Consider the following 21,837-nt stretch of genomic DNA (forward strand, 5'->3'; position numbering starts at 1 on the left):
GGAATAAACATGTGTACTTCAAAACACGTGTTACTGAAATACATTTCTGTGAGAAATACTTGATTTTCTGTGAAAATTTCTGGGGTGCCAACAATTTCGGCCATGACTATGTGGGTGGGACAGGTATTTTTACTGTGTGGGGTGACACTGTTGTGGACATTGTGTGGGGACACTGGGGCGGTGATCAGGGTGTAATAAAAACAGCTCATACTCACTGATCACTGGCCGGCTGTAACGAACAGCTCTCCTCACTGATGAAGTCCTTGTGAGGAGAGCCCATCGCCATAGCAACTGACTATTTACGTCACATGATGGCTGTGATTGGAAACAGCCATCATGTGATCAGGAGGGCCAGCCAGAGAGCCCTCCTGCCGATCTGAGATGCTGTGTCAGGGTGACACGAGCGCATTGGGATTGCGCCGTTGCATGGGCATGATCCTTCTTCTGAAGGACGTTCCTGAACGTCCACTCAGAAGGAGGAAGTGCCCACCCGGCCATATATGTGCAGTGGCCAGGTGGGAAGTGGTTAAAAACTTGACCGACTTTAAATAAGTTAAAGCGGGAGTTCCCCCATTTGCGTTTTTTTTTCTCTTTTCCCCATAGCTGGATGCTCGTTTTGTCTAGGGGAATCGGCTATTTGTTTTAAAATATGATCCGTACTTACCCGTTTTCGAGATGCATCTTCTCCGTCGCTTCCGGGTATGGGTCTTCGGGAGCGGGCGTTCCTTCTTGATTGACAGTCTTCCGAGAGGCTTCCGACGGTCGCATCCATCGCGTCACTAGTAGCCGAAAGAAGCCGAACGTCGGTGCGGCTCTATACTGCGCCTGCGCACCGACGTCCGGCTTCTTTCGGAAAATCGTGACGCGATGGATGCGACCGTCGGAAGCCTCTCGGAAGACTGTCAATCAAGAAGGAACGCCCAGTCCCGCAGCCCATACCCGGAAGCGACGGAGAGGATGCATCTCGTAAACAGGTAAGTACAGATCATATTTTAAAACAAATAGCCGATTCCCCTAGACAAAACGAGCATCCAGCTATGGGGAAAATGTGTTCTCCATGGGTGAACCTCCGCTTTAAGTGAGTTTTTAGGGATTACATTTTAGGCAATGGTTCACTTTTAGATTACCTTTAAGGTTTAAGAAAGAGGTCAGTGTTGGTGTCAAACCATAGTTAGCGGTGAGGAGAAAAAAAAAAAAAAAAATTAGGTTTTAAAATTTACTTTCAAAACAGCAGACGTTCAGCACCAAGAATTAGACACAGTTTCCAACATAATTTATTACAGTTTCAAAAATAAAAATAAATGTGCAGATTAGTCAATAGAGTAAGCTCTGTTCCACACAAAAAAAAAAAAACAAAAAAAAAACAGCCTCCCTACTTAAGTTATTGATAATATATCAGATCAGCTGCTTAAGAAAAGCACTTGTTTTTAGTGGATGTGAAAACCAGTAGACTTGTATTGTTATTTTTTAGCGATGCGAAACATGTGCAAGAAATCAGCAAATATGGCTGCCACATATACATAATTACAAACTATAAAATGAAGCCAATTAAAAAAAACTTTTACATTATTGCCAACAAGGGGCTTTGTGTGGATTTACTTCTTTGTCTTCCTGTCCAAGTGACAACCGCTATCTTGTTTGGTGCTGCTTTCACAGGGACAGGAAGTGAGGTGAAATTCCCCTAATGGGGTCAAGGTCAGCAATAAAAAAAAAAAAAAAAAAAAAAAAACCTTAAATTACCATTACAACATCTATTAAAAAGGGGAAAACAAAAAAAGAAGTTGGGATTTCAACTGTAAGAAATCTACCTTTTAAGGCACTCAAGTAGAATCTGATGTGGTGACAAAAGTCCAGCTTTATTGGTCAACTCATACACTCGTGAATCTTCAATACTGATGTGGTTGAAATACTATAAAAAGAAAAGCAAACAAGGGCTTCTTACAATGTATGTCACCGAATATACATATGTATTGGGGACATTTGGTTTACTTGTAAAATGATTTTGCATACTCAAAGACACAGGAAACTTCATATTTATGACTATTTTGTATGGGAGGGAAAAGGAGAGAGATTAAAACCACAACCAAAGCCTTTTAACCAGTTCCCGACCCCCGCATGTACATATACGTCCACAATATGGCACGTACAGGCACATGGGCGTACACGTACGTCCTCGCCTATTAGCGGGTGGGGGGTCCGATCGGGACCCCCCCCGCTACATGCGGAGGTCGGGTCCGCTCGGGGAGCGATCCGGGACCACGGCGCGGCTATTTGTTTATAGCCGCTCCGTCGCGATCGCTCCCCGGAGCTGAAGAACGGGGAGAGCCGTGTGTAAACACGGCTTCCCCGTCCTTCACTATGCCGGCGCATCGATCGCGTCATTCCCTTTATAGGGAAGACACGATCGATGACGTCATTCCTACAGCCACACCCCCAAACAGTTGTAAACACATACTAGGTGCACCCTAACTCCTACAGCGCCACCTGTGGTTAACTCCCAAACTGCAACTGTCATTTTCACAATAAAGAATGCAATTTAAATGCATTTTTTGCTGTGAAAATGACAATGGTCCCAAAAATGTGTCAAAATTGTCCGAAGTGTCCGCCATAATGTCGAAGTCACGAAAAAAATTGCTGATCGCCGCCATTAGTAGTAAAAAAAAAAAAATTAATAAAAATGCAATAAAACTATCCCCTATTTTGTAAACACTATAAATTTTGCGCAAACCAATCGATAAACGCTTATTGCGATTTTTTTTACTAAAAATAGGTAGAAGAATACGTATCGGCCTAAACTGAGGAAAAAAAATGTTTTTATATATGTTTTTGGGGGATATTTATTACAGCAAAAAGTAAAAAATATTGCTTTTTTTCAAAATTGTCGCTCTATTTTTGTTTATAGCGCAAAAACTAAAAACCGCAGATGTGATCAAATACCACCAAAAGAAAGCTCTATTTGTGGGGAAAAAAGGACGCCAATTTTGTTTGGGAGCCACGTCGCACGACCGCGCAATTGTCTGTTAAAGCGACGCAGTCCCGAACTGTAAAAACACCTTGGGTCTTTAGGCTGCATATTGGTCCGGGGCTTAAGTGGTTAAAAATTGGATTGCAAACAATTTTTAAAAGAAAATGGAAAAACAGGTTTATGAAATTCCACAAAGCAGCCCGAACAGCCTATTTTTGGGTCCCCCCATTAGCACTCCTGGCTTCTCCCATTCTTGCTGTGCCCCCATAGCAAGCTGCTTGCTATAGGAGCACATCTGCGGACTCTTTCCTAAGCCGCGCTACCTGTGTCCATATACAGATAGCACAACTCAGCTCAGTCCTGGCCACTGCTCTCTCATCACAGAATTTGACTGACAGCAGAAGGTGCCAATGGTGCCCACTGCCTCCGTAAAAGCCTGTGAGAGTGGGGAGAGCCAATACAGATGGAGGAACTGGCTTGCTATTAGTGACAGAAGGCTATGCTCAAAGTGTGTCGGCACAGCCACCTATAGCCTCCACGTGACAAAGCAGTAACACAACTAAGAAACAGTTAACCTATAACCAGTAGTGTCTGAAGAGGAAGCTTTATGCCAGTATACCTGGGATTTTAAATCAAGGCGAAAGATCGAAAATACAATTTTAGATTACGGTATATATGAAATTTTAAGGCATCATTAAACGCAAAACTTCTCTTGGCACTAACCATAATGACTCTGACACACCCTTTCTGCTCGCTCCCTCTTGGTAACACTTTATATCAATTGATATTATCCCAATATCGAATAATTTTTTAATCATATACTTGGCCTAAAACAAAAAACAAAGGAAAGAATCCTGTAGCATTGATCGAACGATGGCTTGTAGAAACTTTTGGTTGAAAAGCGTTCTCTCCCATGTTTGCAGTTTAGAAAGCTCATTGGGTTCCAGGGAACCACCCTGGCCATTTATGTTTAAGCTAGCGAACTTTAGTTTGTTACCCAATAATTTTATTAAATTAGCAAAAATTTGATATCAAGATTTTCCCTGAAAAATAAGTGTTTAAAAATAGCAGTTGCATTTTTTTGTTGTAAAATATTTGTGCAGCCATTTAATTCTCCAGGGCCCTGGTGCCCAAACTGTAACCCCTTAAAAACTTTTCCACGGCCCCCAGGTACCCTGCATATACGGTGTTAATCTGTGTTTTCCTATTGTTCTAGAATTCATCTTGTCGGCCTTCTCCATACCTCCAAATTCCTTTCTTTTTTTTGGCCACTGTGATCAGACTTCCTACATTCAGTGGGACCATGGAGAACCAACAGTCACCATCCAATAGGAACGTAGCCACTCTTGCTCGCTCCTGAGACTAGGTACTATGAAATTTGTAGTGTGCATAGAGGAATGCACATGACTGCAGCCAATGCATACCGCTAATTAAAATTATAAAATGTACAGCAGATCTTTGGTGCCATGCAGGTCTCTCCTGCAGACTTGTCGGTGTAACTGGGCCCGTACATCCCATACAGGCAAACAGATGCACTGACAGTAAGAACTTCCATGGTACATGTTCCACCCTAAAAACGTGTGAAACACGTTCCCAAATGTGAACTTATCCTTTAAAGCAGAAACATCTAAAAATCAATATAAAAAAGGTGTTCTGGGAAGCCAAAGTCTATTTTATAGAAGCATCTCACCTCCAGCTCATCCCCATCTTTAGGCTTGTCATCAGCGGTCTGCTTTATAAAATCAGGAATAAGGATTTCTAATGTAGCCCGAGCTGAAACAAGATCACACCAAAACAGTTTACGGAAATCTGTACTAAAGCATGCATTATGGACAATTTAGGAAACATTCAATGGACCTTACCAGCGTTATTCTTTGCCAGTTTTTTGCTGCTTGCTGTCCCACTACCATAGGTTACACCATCTATAATTACAGATGCTCCAAAAGGCTCACTTGGGTTCTCTGTAGAATATTTTTTAAAGCAAAAATGAACACAAATCAACCACATATAATATATTTATAAAACCTTTACTAAAATAAAGTAAAAATGGCTAACCTCAGGGGGCTGAAAAAAAAAAAAAAAAAAGCCAAAAAAAAAAGCGCAGGAGGAGGAGCCGCTGTAATACCAATCTGATGTTAGTACAGCGAGCTTCCCTGCTGAGCTATTGTGTTCTGACATCAGAACACACCAGTCCGCACTCTCAGCCATTGGCTGAGAGCACTGATCTGCTGACCTTTTTTGGTTCGGTTTCTGGACACAGGGTTTGTATTGACATGGCCAATGCCGCCCAATATTCAGCCAGTGTGTACAGCCCTTTAGCATACAGATCAGCAAAGCTTCAGAAAGGAATAGCCCCATTGAGCTACTTTTGAATAATTAACGATGGTCAAAGTGAAGCATCTTCTTACTGCCCTGACCCCTACATACAAGGTTTTCACTTAAATTATCTGTGCAGTCCTCCAATAAGAAGAAAAAATATTTTAAATGTTTTTTTTTTTAATTCTAAACAAACTGCAATTATCTGAAACGTGCTTTGCGCCAAATGCACTCTATGGCTGTATAAAAAAAAAAAAAGAAAAAAAAAAGTCTGTAAAAAGGATTAGTATAGCCAAAGCTGGTTTGGTTGTACATCTCCCCTGTGGATCACAGGTGCGCAGTTTGTTCTGTACTCCTGTGACCTATTTTCAGCAGGCTGAAGTCCGCTGTCTGCAGACCTCACAGAGCTGGTCTAGGCTCTGGCAAGATTGTGACAATGGAGTCAGCTGTTGCAGAACTACACGTCCCATGAAGCATTGTAAAACTGACATTCACAGACATGACTAGGCATAAGAATTGTAGTTCCTGAACAACTGGAGGGCCATGGTTTGGAGCCCCCCTGTTCTAGATTATATAAAAACAAAACACACAACACATGAAAACTTGGTTAAAAAAAGAGAAGTATGTTTTTTTTTTTTATAATACTACTTACCTAGGTGGATGCAGCATCAGACTGATGCTGCATCTGTCCCACCAGCGTCTTTGCACCGAGAACCGAGCCACCAAAGACCACCGATGGCTGGGTTCTGACTCCTCCCTGAGCGGAGAGATGGTGCCCATTAGTCAGCATCTCTTCTGCTCTGATCCTCCACACTTATTGGAGCGCTGAGCTGTGGAGGGGCGGAGGAGTCGTCTCAGCAGGTCGCTGAGACTGCCATCAGACCAGGCAGCTGGCGGATCCAGACTTCGGAAGTCGGGATGACACGCTGCCTCGGCTGATAGCAGCGACGTCAGTGAAAAAAAATAAAAAACATGCATGGAAAAATATTAAGTGGGTATATTTGCTCAGCAGAAGATTCCAGAATCCTTCTGGCAACAGTCATTTCAGGTTGAACACCCCAAGCCTTTTCATGGAATCATTAGGAAAACGTCCCAATGATGAAAGCATGTGAACATTTACCTATTCTGAGTTTTGTATTTAGGTTTAAAGATAAAAACATGTAGTCAACTTGTGTTTGAAAAATAAATGTAGCGCAAACAATATACTTCTCCCAGAATAAATACGTTATCCAGCGTTACAAGAGAGGTTTGGGAACCCCTTTATAAATTTCTGGGTTATGGCTCCTGAAATGTGGCCCAATTTCAGCTACACATCAACAAGCACAATCTGCTGATATCTGGAGCACAAAAACAGTGGTACTCTTTTTCTGGGTTTGTTGAACACCCTTATCAAACTTCCCCAGGCTGAATAATACAAAACACACAGCATCACCATAAATTTATGAACTGAAGGAAACTTCTTCAGCAGCGATAACCTCAAAAAAGTAGCTAGCCATATTCAACTGGACATGAAATGTTGAAAATGTTTAACATCTTATCGAGTAGCAGGAAAATGTTCAAAAGAAGCAGCTTGGATAAGCAGGAAAACATTTTTTGTTACAGCACAAGTCCAGTTGAATTCAACCACTACTACTAGCCATGTCATGATCTGGATACATGAGAGGCTTAAAGGTAACCTCTAAACATATCCTGTACTTTAAAGTGTTACTAAACCCAGGACCCAGTATTCACTATATCTGGTCTCCCACAGAACACATGCAAAGGCAACAGTTTTAGTAATTATCAACTGCTAAATACCTCTTCTCATCACCACTATATAGCAGTCTTGTGACTTATTATCAGTGTCTGGTTAAAGCTTTTAGGTTGAGTTTCCATTCCACTGTCCCGCTGTCTGGACAGTGCCAACCTCCCAAGAAAAAACAAAAAAATCTCTAGCAATACACACAGAAGAAGGATGTGTAGAGGGACTCCAAAGGCTCTGTCTTATCAAAAGATGGATTGGGGACTGTGGAAGAAGTGGTGGAGCAGAGGAGACAGGACCAAACAACCTTTTTACACAATGCAAAAGATTATTACCTTATGTTCCACAGTGAGTATAACAAGCATGTTTTACTGCATACACAGACCGATTTCACTGTTGTGGGTTTAGTAACACTTTTAAGAGCTTACTCTAGATCTCTTGAAAAATAAACCAAAAGTTTTTTTTTTTTTTTTTTAAACTGGGTTGAAGTGTGTATTGTGACTTGGCCTTTCTAGAATATTAATTTAAAAGCCAGTCTCGTTATTTGTGTTTGAGTGATGAAAACAAGGAAAAATGCCAACTGTGCAGCCAATATGGGGCTACAAAAATAAATCGTGTCTGCAGCAACCAGGCTTGGCTGTCGATAAAAATAAAATAAAAAACACAAAAAAAATAGCAGCCGACAACCACATCATCATTCCTCTGCCAATCGGGGACCAATGGTCAAACCAATTCCTTTAGAGTAAGCACCTCAGTCACCCCACTACATCATAAACAGATGCATCACTGCAGTTGATCCAGAAACATGTCATCAGGTTCTGCATGCACTGAATGGCTGACTGGAAAACTACAAGTATTCTAGAATATGCAACTTGTCACCTAGTCAGCAGTTTATACTAGATCAATGTAGAAAAACAGCACAGCTCCCATGAAAAACACTAGAAGAAAGCATCCTTCCTAGGGGGGGGGGGGGGGGGGGGGGGGAGTAGGGATTTTAGCCCCTCTGACTTTTTTGTTGTTGCACAGGTGGCGATACAGATCAACTGGTTTCTGAAGGAGCTTTGTCCCTCAATGAACGACAGAAGCACGCTTACATTCCTTACCACATTCAAAAAAATTGTAAACAGGGCGAACTTTAAGGACTCTCTGCATATATTCATGGAGAATGCAGACTTCAGACTTCCCATTCGGATTGATAACAAATTCTAGGAGACAAAAAATAGTGGTTAGTTTCAAAAAAATGTATAAAAGTCAAAACAGGTTTAAAAACTTAGAACATTGAAGAATATTTTTATAAAAACGGCGATAAACGTCTTTGCCACCAGCATTAAAGGGGAGTTCCAGCCATTTGTATGTTTATTAAAAGTCAGCAGCAACAAAAAGTGTAGCTGCTGGCTTTTAATAAACAGGCACTTACCTTCTCCAGCGCTCCAGCGACGCGCCGGCCGGGGCTCCGCTCCTCTCCCCCCCTCCCCGGCCGGCGTCTTCATTTTCAGTGTGGGCACCCGGCCGTGACAGCTTTCGGCTTCACGGCCAGGCACCACTGCGCGAGCGGCGCCGTGTAATTGGCCAGGAGATCGCCTAGGACCTGTGACGTGTCCTAGGCGATCGCCTACAGCAGCCACTCCCTGAAGGCGATTAAGCTTAGTCGCCTACAGGAAGGAGGAAGTGGGACAGGAAGTCCCACTCGTGCTGAAGCCCCCACTCCCCCCCCAAAAAAATTACATGCCAAATGTGGCATGTAAGGGGGAGAGGAGTGGGTTAAGAGGAAGTTCCAAATTTGGGTGGAACTCCTCTTTAACTGTGCAGGATTGGTTGCTGCCATTTAAATGGATACATTTTAAAGAAAATAAAAACAAATTACCTAATCATGTTTGTTTAGTCAAGTACAAGACATTGTGAGAATGGTGTTAAATCGGAGTTCCAGCCTCCATTTTTGATGATTAATGGCAGGCAATGTGATCAGCAACATGGGCGAGGCGAGTTTCAAAAATTGGGTGGAACTCCACTTTAAATACACGCACTCTTGGATTAAACAAACCTTTCTTTGTTGGTGCATCGTTAACAGCCAAAGTTATAAGTTTCTGATTGGCAGGTAAAATTGGTCTTTCAGATTCTGCTAACTTGCGCTTTACGTCTCGATTAAACTGCCTTCTTTCTGCCCATGTCCTGAATTTCTTAACAGTAACCTGTTCAAAGTCAAATCTTTTCTCCAAGTAGCCTCGGAAATCTTCAAGGTCTGATATAGAATAAAACATTTAAGAATGTAAATATTAATGGTCACTTTCAATCTCAATCTATTCAATCTCTTGACATTGTATAATTTCAGTAAGACATCACAATGAAAAAAAAATAAAAAATTCACTTCACAATGGGGCATCAATGACCATTTTTTTTTTTTTTTTAAAGGGAGAAAACAGAAATGGGCATTACCAAGAGAAGCATAAGCAATCTTATCAACAGGCCTTAGAGTGTTTATTCAAGCTTTAAAAATTCAATAAACCGTTAACATACAGTAAAGGGTGGAGGACAGAGTTGTGGAATAAACCTGTAACTTTGTTCACATTCAGTATATTGAACCTTGTGTAAACTAAGTGTCTAAAGGATTACAACAATGAAAACATATTGTATGTAGCAGGGCACATAAAAACACGATTGGTTAAAGTAATGTTGCAATGGAAAAAAAACACACATAGGCCCCCTAATGGGACGAGGAGTTTCAATCCATGGTGATAAGCCACCTTAACATATTCCACAAATAGTCAGAGTCTGCCAAGACTTTACAAAATGGGTACCCTTGCCGATCTGCTTTACAAAAGATGCAGGAGAGACCATGGTGACCGGTCTCATTTACAATGACGTTGCCCAAAGTTACATCTTTACTCAAAGAGGGCAGTGGATACACCCAATGAAGCGCTTCAAACAAATGTTCTAATGGACTCTAAAATGTTTTCTATTGCTTATTCCAAGTGAGGTGGTACCTGAGGCTAGTAAACAAATTATACAGTCTGTGCAAATTTGATCCGGGCTCTCCCTGGCTGGATGCTGAGGCAGAGAACAGAGGGGCTCTGAATGAAGACACTGTACAGGGGGTATCCTGTTGTACTGAGCAGCGGAGCTCTCTCCCTCCTGTGTGTGTTGCTTTTCCAGTTCCTCTCCCACAAGAGACTCCTGTATCATGCCTGCAGTCCCTGACCGTCTACCGGTACCATGCCTGCAGTCACTTCTGTCTGTTGCCTCCTCCTTCCCTCTATGAGCTGTCACCTCTGCCCCCATGGCTCCCAATAACCCTCCTATGCCCATAGTCTTCCCCCCAGTGATCACAGCCCTTTTCATCAACTCTCCCACCACACAATCCCCATTTTACCCCCACTATGACTTACCCCCCCTCCCACACTGCTGTCACCCAACTCCCAAACAACAACCCCTGCCACCTCCCAAACCACCCCTTTCCCTATACAATACAAATTAAAACTTGCGCTAATGGGATATTAAGATAGTGAAATAATATAAGAAATAACTGGAATATGAGTGCTTACATATAGTAAACACAATTTAAAATACAAAATGTAATGAATATAGTGATATGATAAAATAAAGTGCCAAGTGCTTCCAACGGCAATTCAAGTTTTCAGGATGAAAGGAATACCAGAGAACACTCTCCCCTCTTTTGACCCCACTCAGCAGAGCCGATAGACCCTCAGCCGTCCAAGGGTCAAAAATTGCTTATAGAGTGAAGGTCTGATACATATATCCAGGTTCAGAGAGGCTTCCACAAACTGTTATTCATGCGGACATAGGTACGTCAAAAGTTCTACAGCCTTCCCACCCCAAAAAAAAAAAAACAAACACCACCACCATACAAACCAACAAACTTTTCAACCTTTAAAATAATGGTGTCAACATTCTTAGCCTTGTAATATTTAGGTTGGCTCACCAATGGATTCATCTTTACAAACTTCCACTTTGGCCCTGACTTGCCCAAGGGCTCCTTGTGCAAATTTGCTTGGGCGTTCTGGGCCATCTGGAACAATGCTGTCTGCAGCAGCTGGATCAGCTTCCTCAGAATTGCACTCTAATGACTTTTCACCAACAGACTCTGAGGGGGCAGGGATTGGTATTAGTTCATTCTTCTCCTTCTCTTCATTATCCTTCATTTTCTTGTAGTGCAAGCAAGGAATACTGCTTACGGGAGGATCGTGTCTCTGGAAGCAAACAGTGCACCAGGTGACAAATTAACTATACTCTATTTTTCATAATGCACATTCTATTTAGGATTCGTTACACAGAAGAATACCATACAACCAGTGAGATAAGACACTAGTCACCAAACATTATCAAAGGGCGTGCCATTACTGACCTCCTTCTGCCAGACTCTGCCTTTAATACCCACCATTTGATTGACTGGAAATAAGTATGTAGCCAGCAAAGTTGTGCAAAGTGATAACTTCTGATCTGAATACTTCTAACAGATAAGCAACAGTGTCTAAACCACTGAATCAACCTGACAGTCAAAAGGCTAGCATTTCCAATTGTTCAGCAATGGCAGCCCTCAGTTTTCTCACAGAAATGGTTTTCTTGAAAGCAGAACTATTCTCCCCTCCACTGCAGTGATGCGGTCCCTCTCTGGCTGCCGATGTCCAACCAGTCTTAAAAAAGGAGGAAGCCAAGGCTCTTTTAGCCCTACTTCTATGGGCCACTTGGTTCTGCACTCCTGTGACCTGTATTCAGCCGACAGAGGACTAAAGTCACTTAGTCGGTTCAGGCTCTGGAGAGATTCCAACTCCCATTTCCTGCACAGCCTAGCACTCCAGTGAGTGTTGGGTGGGGCAGAGCAGTCACTGGCTCACTGATCACTGAAGCCTGAGAACAGAAAGATCAGCAGCCTTTGATCACTCGGTTCTCGGTCTACAAGGTGGCGGGGACAGATACAGCATCCACTTAGGTGATTATGAATATTAATTTTTGCTTTATATTCTCATATTTCTCTCTTAATCTGAGTTCTGATCTTTGGCCATTGTGATTGGCCGGGCTGATGTTATTCCTGGTGCATGAGGGGGGGGGGGGGGGGGGGGAGTTCAGTTATCTGGACAGATGCCAAAATCGTTCACTGAACCATGCATGCGCAACTCAATGTACATTGTGATCAGGCAGGTAAGAAAACATAGTATGCATTTTCCTAATAAAAAACACCACACACACACTGTGAAATTTAGCTGAAACAATCCAATTTTTGTAAACATTACAACAGTAATTGAGGGTAATACCTTTAATAGGCTAACTGCAGTGAAAATAAAAAAGCAAGCTTCCAAGGCACAGAGCCACACTTTAAAGCAGATATGCAACAGAACATTTTTAAATGGCACATGCGGATGCACCTGCTTAGTACCGTATTTGCCGGCGTATAAGGCGACCAGGCGTATAAGACGACCCCCTAATTTTCCTTTTTTTTAAAGATTTTTTTGCCTGTACTCACCGTATAAGACGACCCCCCATTCCGATGCTTCATATTTCTTTCTTCTGGAGCCATAATCTTCTTAATTCTTGCTGGAGATGGAGCCAATCACAGTGAGCGATGTATTCTATTAATGAATACAAAGCCTGCTTGGATTGGCAGAGGCTGCAACATCATCAGCCCACGCCTCTCTGACTCTCAAAGCCAATCCGAGCAGCCTACTGTATGTAGGCACTCGGATTGGCAGAGGTTGTTACCCCAATCCGAGCAGGCTCTGTATTCATTTGAATACATCGCTCACCGGGATTGGCTTAGCGGTATATATTGTATGTAGCCAAAGCTACATACAGTATTACCGCACATCCGGCAGGCATCCGAGCAGCTGACCTGGCGTATAAGACGACCCCTGCTTTTTGCCCAGTTCTTTTAAGTGTAAAAGGTAGTCTTATATGGCAGCAAATACAGTAATAAACAAAAGTGCATAAAACAGCTAATAAAGTCTATATTTAAAAAAACAAAAGTCTAACAATTCATCTAATAGTTAAAAGCAGAAGTTCCTTGAGAACACATACTCTGATGCTTCCAGTTCCCAGGAAGTAAGGTCTGGACCAGGTCACCACTCGTGTTTCTCTGTGCAGGTAGACAGGAATGCCGGAATTATGGAATGTCATTATCCATCCTTCAGGCAAGGGTTCAGTTGGAGGACGTCCTCGACCTACATAATGAAGTTTAAATAAGGAAAAAAAAAAGAAAAAAATATGGCAAGCGTTAACAGGTCTCATTCACAGGGGTGCTATGGCCCATACCGCATGAATCACTAATTTGTTTAGGCAGCTACAGTGGCCAGAAGTTAAATACAGGCAGCATATGTGCAAACCTGTCAAATTAGGATGATCAGCTATGTCTGTACAACAGCTACATCCTAATAGAGTTGCATAGGCTTCCTACAAGCAGCTCCAGCCATGTAACTGACCGACTCATGCTGTACAGGCTACAGCACCTCTGTGAATGAGGTCTTAAAACAGTTTACCTTTGTTTCCCCCTTTATCCTGCTGAATAGAAAACACATGGAAACACGACATTTAAGCAATGGGTATAAAAAACAAACAGAATCTCACTGAACTATTTCTGAATCTTACTGCTTCCTCCTCCTTTGCTATATGTTGAGAAGCTGCTCAGTGCATTCATTGAGCTTCTTAGAAGGTGTAGAGGTTTCTATGCTTTAGAAATTACAGTTGATGCGTAGCTCATATAGTAAGTTGCTTACTTTTCAGAACAGTTTTTATCCTGGTTATCATTGGTTGAACATCGTAATCCCCGTCAGAATGGTGGTCACTGTCTTCATCGAATTTCTCGTCTAGCCTTCTCTTTTTTGGAGTATGAAGACTCTCTTCCAACAGTGCATCCACATCATTATCAAAATCATCCTGCAAAACAAACTATCAGGCACGTCCCCTCTTCCAAAATGTGGGAGAGGTAAAATCCCCTTTACACTTATCACACACACACACACACACACACACATGTACCTCCACTCTGGAGCTAAAGATGGCAAAGAATGGGTCTACAATGCACAACACTTTTACAACTGAGAAAATACAGTTAACATATCTGACCAGCGCATGGTTAGGATGCATATGACAAAGCACAACAATTCAATACACAGGCAGGCTGCTCAAATAACAAATGAAATGTTAGTAATTAGTAAGGAATAGGTTTGGTTAGGATTACAAACATACCTCATAGTTGTAAATAAGCGATTCATCTTCGTTCTTATCACTCTGTAGGACAGTTTCTGATACAAATTCAATTCCATCCTCATCCACATCCATCACATTTTCTGTAAAATCCTCAAGATCATCCAGAACAGCGTATTCCACTTTATTCTCCTGATCGGTTTCTGGATCTTCATTTCTGTTACTTGCAATTTCATCATTACCCAAAATTTCACCATTGCTACTATCGGCAAAAGGACAAACATGCAAGTCTCCATTGACAGTTTTATTGCTAACTAAGTCTGTTGGACTCTCTGAACCTGTTCCAGTGTAAAGCACCTTTCTATCTTTGCTTTTACAACTCTCTGTAAAGCTTACACTAATTTTAACATCTTTAAGTAACTTAAGATCAGGGGTAAACCTCTTAACTGGTGGGGCATGGCGAGCAGTTCTGGGGCTTTGGTCACTTTGCAATGGATCTAGTACTGTAGGATGACTCTTGTATGTAGATGACCCTTTAGTAAGTAGCTGTTCTCCGTCGTTTAGCTGCAGGTCCTCAGCTGGGGTTTGTGACTGTCCATCACCACCAGAGCCAACGTCCATTACCTCTGCGTCACTGGACGTTTGCAGGGGAGGTGGTGGAGGCTCTTCATTTGGCGGCAGTGGTGGGGGACAAGCAGGTGTGAACTCCATTTCCTTGCATTCAGGTTCATCAGGGGGAGGGGGGATATCCTCACATTGCTCCATGCTTAATACTAAATCTAAAGACTAAACAAAGTATGCACTTAAATTACTAATTTTAGCTTTAAAAAGGAGAATGTCCAGCTCGTATAAATCATTTTTCAACTGGGAACTCAGATGATTCAGTTAAGCTGACTACATTGCTCTTTTCATTAATGTAGACAGCCTTCAGAAATACTGTCTCTATTACTGGAAATCACAATGTATTCAGCTTAAGATGAGTAATCATTAGGCAGGCATTGTGGTTCTTGAAGCTTTGTTCCTTCCTGTAGAGAGAGAAAAAAAAGGGGGGTAGGAAGAGAAGAGAGTAAGATATTAGAAAAAAAAAAAAAAAAAAAAGGGGGGGGAGAAAGATAAAACATGGCAAGCATCAGTTATAAATATAAAATGGCAAACAAATTTTTTTTTTTTTTTTTACGTTTCTATAAAAACCATTTTCATACAGCCAAGATTACCAAGCATTTTTCTGCAGAACAAGACAGGAAGGCTGTTGGTGTAAGGAAAGTACATTTCAAAAGTTCATAAACAGTAGGAATAAATGAGTAAAGTCATTTTAAATTTGAGAATTGCTACTAGATTAAATATACATAAATAGACACACACAAACAGTGGATATAAAAAGTCTACACACCCTTGTTAAAGCAGAGTTCCATCCAGAAATGGGACTTCCCCTTTACTGGTTCCTCCCCCCCTTCCGGTGTCACATTTGGCACCTTTCGGGGGGGGGGGGGGGGGGGGGAGGGTAGCAGATACCCGTCTAATCCAGGTATTTTCTCCCACTTTCGCCAAAAGATCGCCGCAATATCCGCGGCATCAGTGTCCCCTGCTGGCTAAGACAGAGAACTGAGCGACCAAACACTGCCGAGTGCTCAGCTCGGTTTTCAGCTTGCGGGGAGCTGGTGACCGTCAGTCAGTGGCTCAAGCTCTCAGCAGCGCTCTGAAAGGCTGAGCCAGGTGCTGGTCCAGTCATCTGTGTGGATCTCAACCATGTGGTTGGGATCTTTTCAGAGCCTGGACCGGCTCTGTGATGTCATCTTTAGTCCACAGCCAGCTGAAAACAGGCCACAAAACAAACTGCACTCCTGTGATCCATAGGAGAAGCACAGCCAAAAAAAAAAAAAACGTATATGGCTATACTTCTTTAAAAGCTGAACACTGAGGAATTACAATTGAAATGGGGCTCCCCACACACTGCAGTTGCTTAAACCTCGCTCCCACAAGTTCCTCCTTCCAGACAACCAGTCCCCAAAACCTCCTCTTTGGCCTTTCGCCCAGTGGTCAAAACTGTGACATCACTTACAGTGCAGAACTGATAGTTCTGTATTGTATAGATAAAGAGGACCCACACACAACCCAATGTTGGAGAAAATAACTGAACCAGCTGCCAGAGGAATGAAGAAATCAAAGTCCCTTTTTTGCCTGGTACACTGGGCAAAAGAGAATTTAATCTGGCCGGGCGAAGCTGCTGGGGGCCTCGTTCTAAGGCAAGTATTTCAAAATGAGCGTTTGTGTTAACGGTATATGCTAGCCTAGCTCCCCTTTCCTCTCACCAACACCACCATCATTTTAACAGCTGGGGGATGATTAAAGGGGCATTCTAAAGAATGTCACTTGAATGAAAGTTCAGAATCTGCTGATGTCACATCAAAGATAGCAGCAGTCTCACAGCTTTTGGATGTCTATACAGTGGAGGCTTTTGATGCATTAAACAAAACCTATACATACTCACACGCATCATTAAGATCTTCTAAGTCAGATTGTTTTATTTTTCAATCACCATATAATCAGGTCAATCTTGATTCTGCTGTAATCAATACTCCTACGCGGTTATTAATCACAACAGGGGCTACTGTTTGTTGGAAAAAAGCCACACCTACAACATAATATTTTTTGGGGTATTTTACCTAGCTGTGGGAGATGTAAGTGCACATCATCCCACATATTTCATCCCTGCTGTGATTAAAGCGGATCTCCACCCTAAAGTGAAGTCGCGCTGATCGTCACCCTCCCCCCTCCGGTGTCACATTTGACACCTTTCAGGGGGGAGGGGGGTGCAGATACCTGTCTAAAGACAGGTATCTGCACCCACTTTCGGCCACACATCACGGGCAAAAGACGGGTTTTTTCTGACATCCCGTCCGTCCCCCATTGTGTGCTGGGAACACTCGGCTCCCAGCACACAGCGGGAGCCAATCGGCGGGCGCAGCGCGACTCGCGCATGCACCGTAGGGAACCGGGCAGTGAAGCCGGAGCGCTTCACTTCCTGGTTCCCTCACCGTGGATGGAGGGGGGAGCAGCAGGGTGACGAGCGATCGCTCGTCCTCTGCTGCGGGCGCCGCTGGACTCCAGGACAGGTAAGTGTCCTAATGTTAAAAGTCAGCAGCTGCAGTATTTGTAGCTGCTGGCTTTTAATATTTTTTTTTGAGCGGACATCCGCTTTAAATTAGGAAATGTCTGTGGAGAGCAGGCATAGGGAGTTCTCTGCCTAGCAATACATAATCATTTGCTTTGACGGCCCCATGAAGATCACTTAAACCGGTGCAGAGATTATTCTTCCCTAGATATGTTCACAATAAAATAAACCTCTGTACCATAGAGTGCAGTCACACTTCTGTTGAAGTACATTGCAGCGAGTCTACTAAAAAGTCAAACTCCAAGCAAAAATAAAATTCAAAAATAGTTCATTGTGCTTCAATTACCTTACTCCTTGGTATTGACTGCAAACATCTTTTCCAAACCATCCCACAGTATAACAGACCAAAGTCAATTTCCTGTAGAAGGCTAGGTTCACACCTATGTGTGTGGGTGCAGTAATCGCATCATTTCCCGCTGCTCTTAGGAGATGCGCGGAGCTGCCATTCATTCTGAATGGTACCCCCACACATCTTTGCCCGCAGCGTGTTGCTGCATTTTTAAAAAGGTGCCAGGTAGAATCCTAGCGTGAGAAAAGTCAATTTCCTGCCGGGAGGACCAGACATTTTTCTTTGCCCATTATCGTCTTGGGCACTGGTCCCCTCAGCACCCCACGAGGCGGCCTACGAGAAAGGACCAATAGGAGGATACCACAGGGGATGATGTGAAGACCTAAAGAAGAAACCCAGGAAGTAAACAGAAGAGCAAAGGATTATCACACTACCGTTGTTTAAATGTAAATAAAACAGGCATTTCTATAGGTTTTTGGTTAGCTGGATGGAGTTGGTTAATATCCTGGAGTAGGCCTGCTTCTGCACAAATGCAATAGTGACAATAATGACAATGAGCTCCATTCACAGAACCAGATTGCATGCAGTATTTAGGCATTTTCCGAAATACCACATGAGGTTCTGAAAATGTAAATTCACTATTGCTTTATGCAGTATTTACCGCGTAGAACAAAAATGCTTGGTAAATGCCACATGATTAAAAGTCAGTTCACAAAAAAATAAAAAATAAATATGAATGTGGTAAATAAGCAGTGGTCCCAGTAGAGCTGCACGATTAATCGGACCTTTTAATCCGGCCCCCCCGCCGCCGCCACGTTAATCACCGCGGCGGGGAACATTACAGACAGTGTTCGTTTAATGATTTTGATTATGATTTTTTTGCCTGTTGAGACCTTGACAAAGTTTTTCCCAATCATTCTATGTCCTTTAGATCAAAGGAATAGACTTCGGTGTGTAAAATGAGGAGAGTTTAACCACATAAAGTGGCTGTACACCCTGTACCACCACTTTTACTTACAGGTATGCCTAGATTAAGGCTTACCTGTAGGTGCTGGAAATATCTCCTAAACTTACACGGTTTAGGTCAGACCTGGGCAAACTACGGCCCGCGGGCCGTATACGGCCCGGCGGACCTTTTAATCCGGCCCCCCCGCCGCCGCCACGTTAATCACCGCGGCGGGGAACATTACAGACAGTGTTCGTTTGAACAGCTGTTTTCCCCGCAGCGCATAGACACTCCCCCTTGGACGGATCTGTCCAATCGCGAGCAAGGGGGAGTTACATAGACACTCCCCCTTGCTCGCGATTGGACAGATCCGTCCAAGGGGGAGTGTCTATGCACAGCGGGGAAAACAGCTGTTCAAACGAACGCTGTCTAATGTTCCCCGCCGCGGTGATAACAGTAGGCAGGGCCGGGAGGGGTCACTGTGCCCATCACACGCAGCCACTTGTGCCAACACATGCAGCCACTCGTGCCAACACACGCAGCCACTGTGCCACCATAAATTGTCGCCACTGTGCCAATCACACGCAGCCACTGTGCCAATCACACGCAGCCACTGTGCCAATCACACGCAGCCACTGTGCCAATCACACGCAGCCACTGTGCCAATCACACGCAGCCACTGTGCCAATCAATTGTTGCCACTGTGCCAATCACACGCAGCCACTGTGCCAATCACACGCAGCCACTGTGCCAACACACGCAGCCACTGTGCCAACACACGCAGCCACTGTGCCAACACACGCAGCCACTGTGCCAACACACGCAGTCACTGTGCCAACACACGCAGTCACTGTGCCAACACACGCAGTCACTGTGCCATCAATTGTTGCCACTGTGCCCATCACACGCAGCCACTGTGCCATCAATTGTCGCCACTGTGCCATAACACACAGCCACTGTGCCATCACACGCAGCCACTGTTTAATCAATTGTTATTGATTAAACAGTGGCTGCCTGTCCCCAGCCTCTGTCCCCCTCCTGTGCCATGTCTCCAGCCTCTGTCCCCCTCCTGTGCCATGTCCCCAGCCTCTGTCCCCCTCCTGTGCCATGTCCCCAGCCTCTGTCCCCCTCCTGTGCCATGTCCCCAGCCTCTGTCCCCCTCCTGTGCCATGTCCCCAGCCTCTGTCCCCCTCCTGTGCCATGTCCCCAGCCTCTGTCCCCCTCCTGTGCCATGTCCCCAGCCTCTGTCCCCCTCCTGTGCCATGTCCCCAGCCTCTGTCCCCCTCCTGTGCCATGTCCCCAGCCTCTGTCCCCCTCCTGTGCCATGTCCCCAGCCTCTGTCCCCCTCCTGTGCCATGTCCCCAGCCTCTGTCCCCCTCCTGTGCCATGTCCCCAGCCTCTGTCCCCCTCCTGTGCCATGTCCCCAGCCTCTGTCCCCCTCCTGTGCCATGTCCCCAGCCTCTGTCCCCCTCCTGTGCCATTTCTATAACAAGTACTCGTACCAGTTTTCCAACAATGATATTTACTGCTTTTTATAAAGAAATACAATTGATTTTATGCAGTATTGAGTTTAGCCTTTTGGCCCGGCCCTCCAAAATATTTGTAGTTTCTCATGTGGCCCCATCGAAAAAATAATTGCCCACCCCTGGTTTAGGTGATATTTACAATAAAGACGTGCGCCGATGTTTACGGTGCATGCGCACTTTAGAAACAAATGGCGATCGTGCCATTTCTAAAAGGAAGTCATGCCGTGATTGTCAGCTCCTGCGTGGGCGTGACATCATCGCAGCTCCAGCCACAGTGCCAGCGCCCCGATACCCGGAAGCAACTCCGGGATGACGTTGCTGGCCAGTGCCGTGTCAGGCACTTCAGCGGGGGCTTTGACCCCAGGTATTACATAATGAGCTAGTATGCTATGCATACTAGCTCGTTATGCCTTTGTCTTGCAGGTGTTAGTTTTTTGTTTTTTTCAAAAGTGGGTTTACAACCACTTTAAACACTAAATCTTTTTCTGACATTTGTTGATTTCAAGTTAAAATCTTTATTTTTTTGCTAGAAAATTACTGCATTTATCGGCGTATAACGCACACCGGCGTATAACGCACACCCCAATTTTAGGAGGGAATGTTTTTTTCCTTAAAGAACTTTGAACTGTCTCCGAGGGAAGAGGAGGAGCGAGTGCCGCTGAATTAGACCACAAGTGATATATAAACAAAATGCTTTAGTATTCTTTTCCTGGAGGAACAGCTTGAAGTATCTACTGTATGTATAATAAAGTCCATGTAATAAGGAGACCTTGTCCATTTAAGATAAAGCCCGAACACCTTATATTGTCTTTCACAGCACCCCCTCACTGCTCCGGAAACACGACCTTGGAAACACTGCCATCATTGCAGCCTCGCCAGTGTCAGATCCCTGCTGTCTCCGAGGGAAGAGGAGGAACGATCGCTGATCTCACTTTCATGAAAGGACACCTTTGTGCGAAATCCCTGCTGTTCCTGCCAGTCTTCCTTTCCCATTAAAAACAGGCCACACTAAACAAGTGAGCACAGCGTAGTCCAGGGTTTGACAAATTTGCTTGTAATCTAGGAGCCAGCTAAAAAAAGTTAGGAGCCAGAAAACACACCCCGTCCCGACGAGCTTGCGCGCAGAAGCGAACACATACGTGAGCAGCGCCCGCATATGTAAACAGTGTTCAAACCACACATGTGAGGTATCGCCGATTGGTAGAGCGAGAGCAATAATTCTAGCCCTAGACCTCCTCTAACTCAAAACATGCAACCTATAGAATTTTTTAAACGTCGCCTATGAAGATTTTAAAGGGTAAAAGTTTGTCGGCATTCCACAAGCGGACGCAATTTTGAAGCGTGACATGTTGGGTATGAATTTACTCGGCGAAACATTATCTTTCATAATATTAAAAAAAAATGGGGATTACTTTACTGTTGTCTTATTTTTTAATAAAAAAAAGTGAATTTTTTTCCCAAAAAAGTGCGCTTGTAAGACCGCTGCGCAAATACGGCGTGACAAAGTATTGCAACGATCGCCATTTTATTCTCTAGGGTGTTAGGATAAAAAAATATATATAATGTTTGGGAGTTCTAATTAGAGGGAAGAAGATGGCAGTGAAAAAGTGAAAAATGACATTAGAATTGCTGTTTAACTTGTAATGCTTAAAGCGGAGGTTCACCAGCACATGACACTATTTCCCCATAGCTGGATGCTCGTTTTGTCTAGGGGAATCGGCTAGTTGTTT

The 21,837-nt window shown here is 43.7% G+C and overlaps 1 protein-coding gene across 1 annotated transcript in view; it reads right to left on the reverse strand.

Annotated features, from left to right (window-relative positions):
* Window positions 1-21,837, reverse strand: part of DGCR8 (DGCR8 microprocessor complex subunit) — a 44,985-nt gene that overhangs the window by 13,169 nt on the left and 9,979 nt on the right. Inside the window, exons 2-10 of the mRNA XM_040347862.1 lie at window positions 14,217-15,199; window positions 13,745-13,904; window positions 13,050-13,192; window positions 10,960-11,227; window positions 9,064-9,261; window positions 8,126-8,227; window positions 4,828-4,926; window positions 4,656-4,738; window positions 1,809-1,909 (exon numbers count right to left, since the gene is read on the reverse strand). Of these exons, the coding sequence (XP_040203796.1) occupies window positions 1,809-1,909; window positions 4,656-4,738; window positions 4,828-4,926; window positions 8,126-8,227; window positions 9,064-9,261; window positions 10,960-11,227; window positions 13,050-13,192; window positions 13,745-13,904; window positions 14,217-14,939 (1,877 nt within the window). The 5' untranslated portion in view covers window positions 14,940-15,199. The remainder of the gene's footprint in view (window positions 1-1,808; window positions 1,910-4,655; window positions 4,739-4,827; window positions 4,927-8,125; window positions 8,228-9,063; window positions 9,262-10,959; window positions 11,228-13,049; window positions 13,193-13,744; window positions 13,905-14,216; window positions 15,200-21,837) is intronic.

This window comes from Rana temporaria, chromosome 1, assembly GCF_905171775.1.
Source record: "Rana temporaria chromosome 1, aRanTem1.1, whole genome shotgun sequence".
Lineage (NCBI taxonomy): Eukaryota > Metazoa > Chordata > Amphibia > Anura > Ranidae > Rana > Rana temporaria.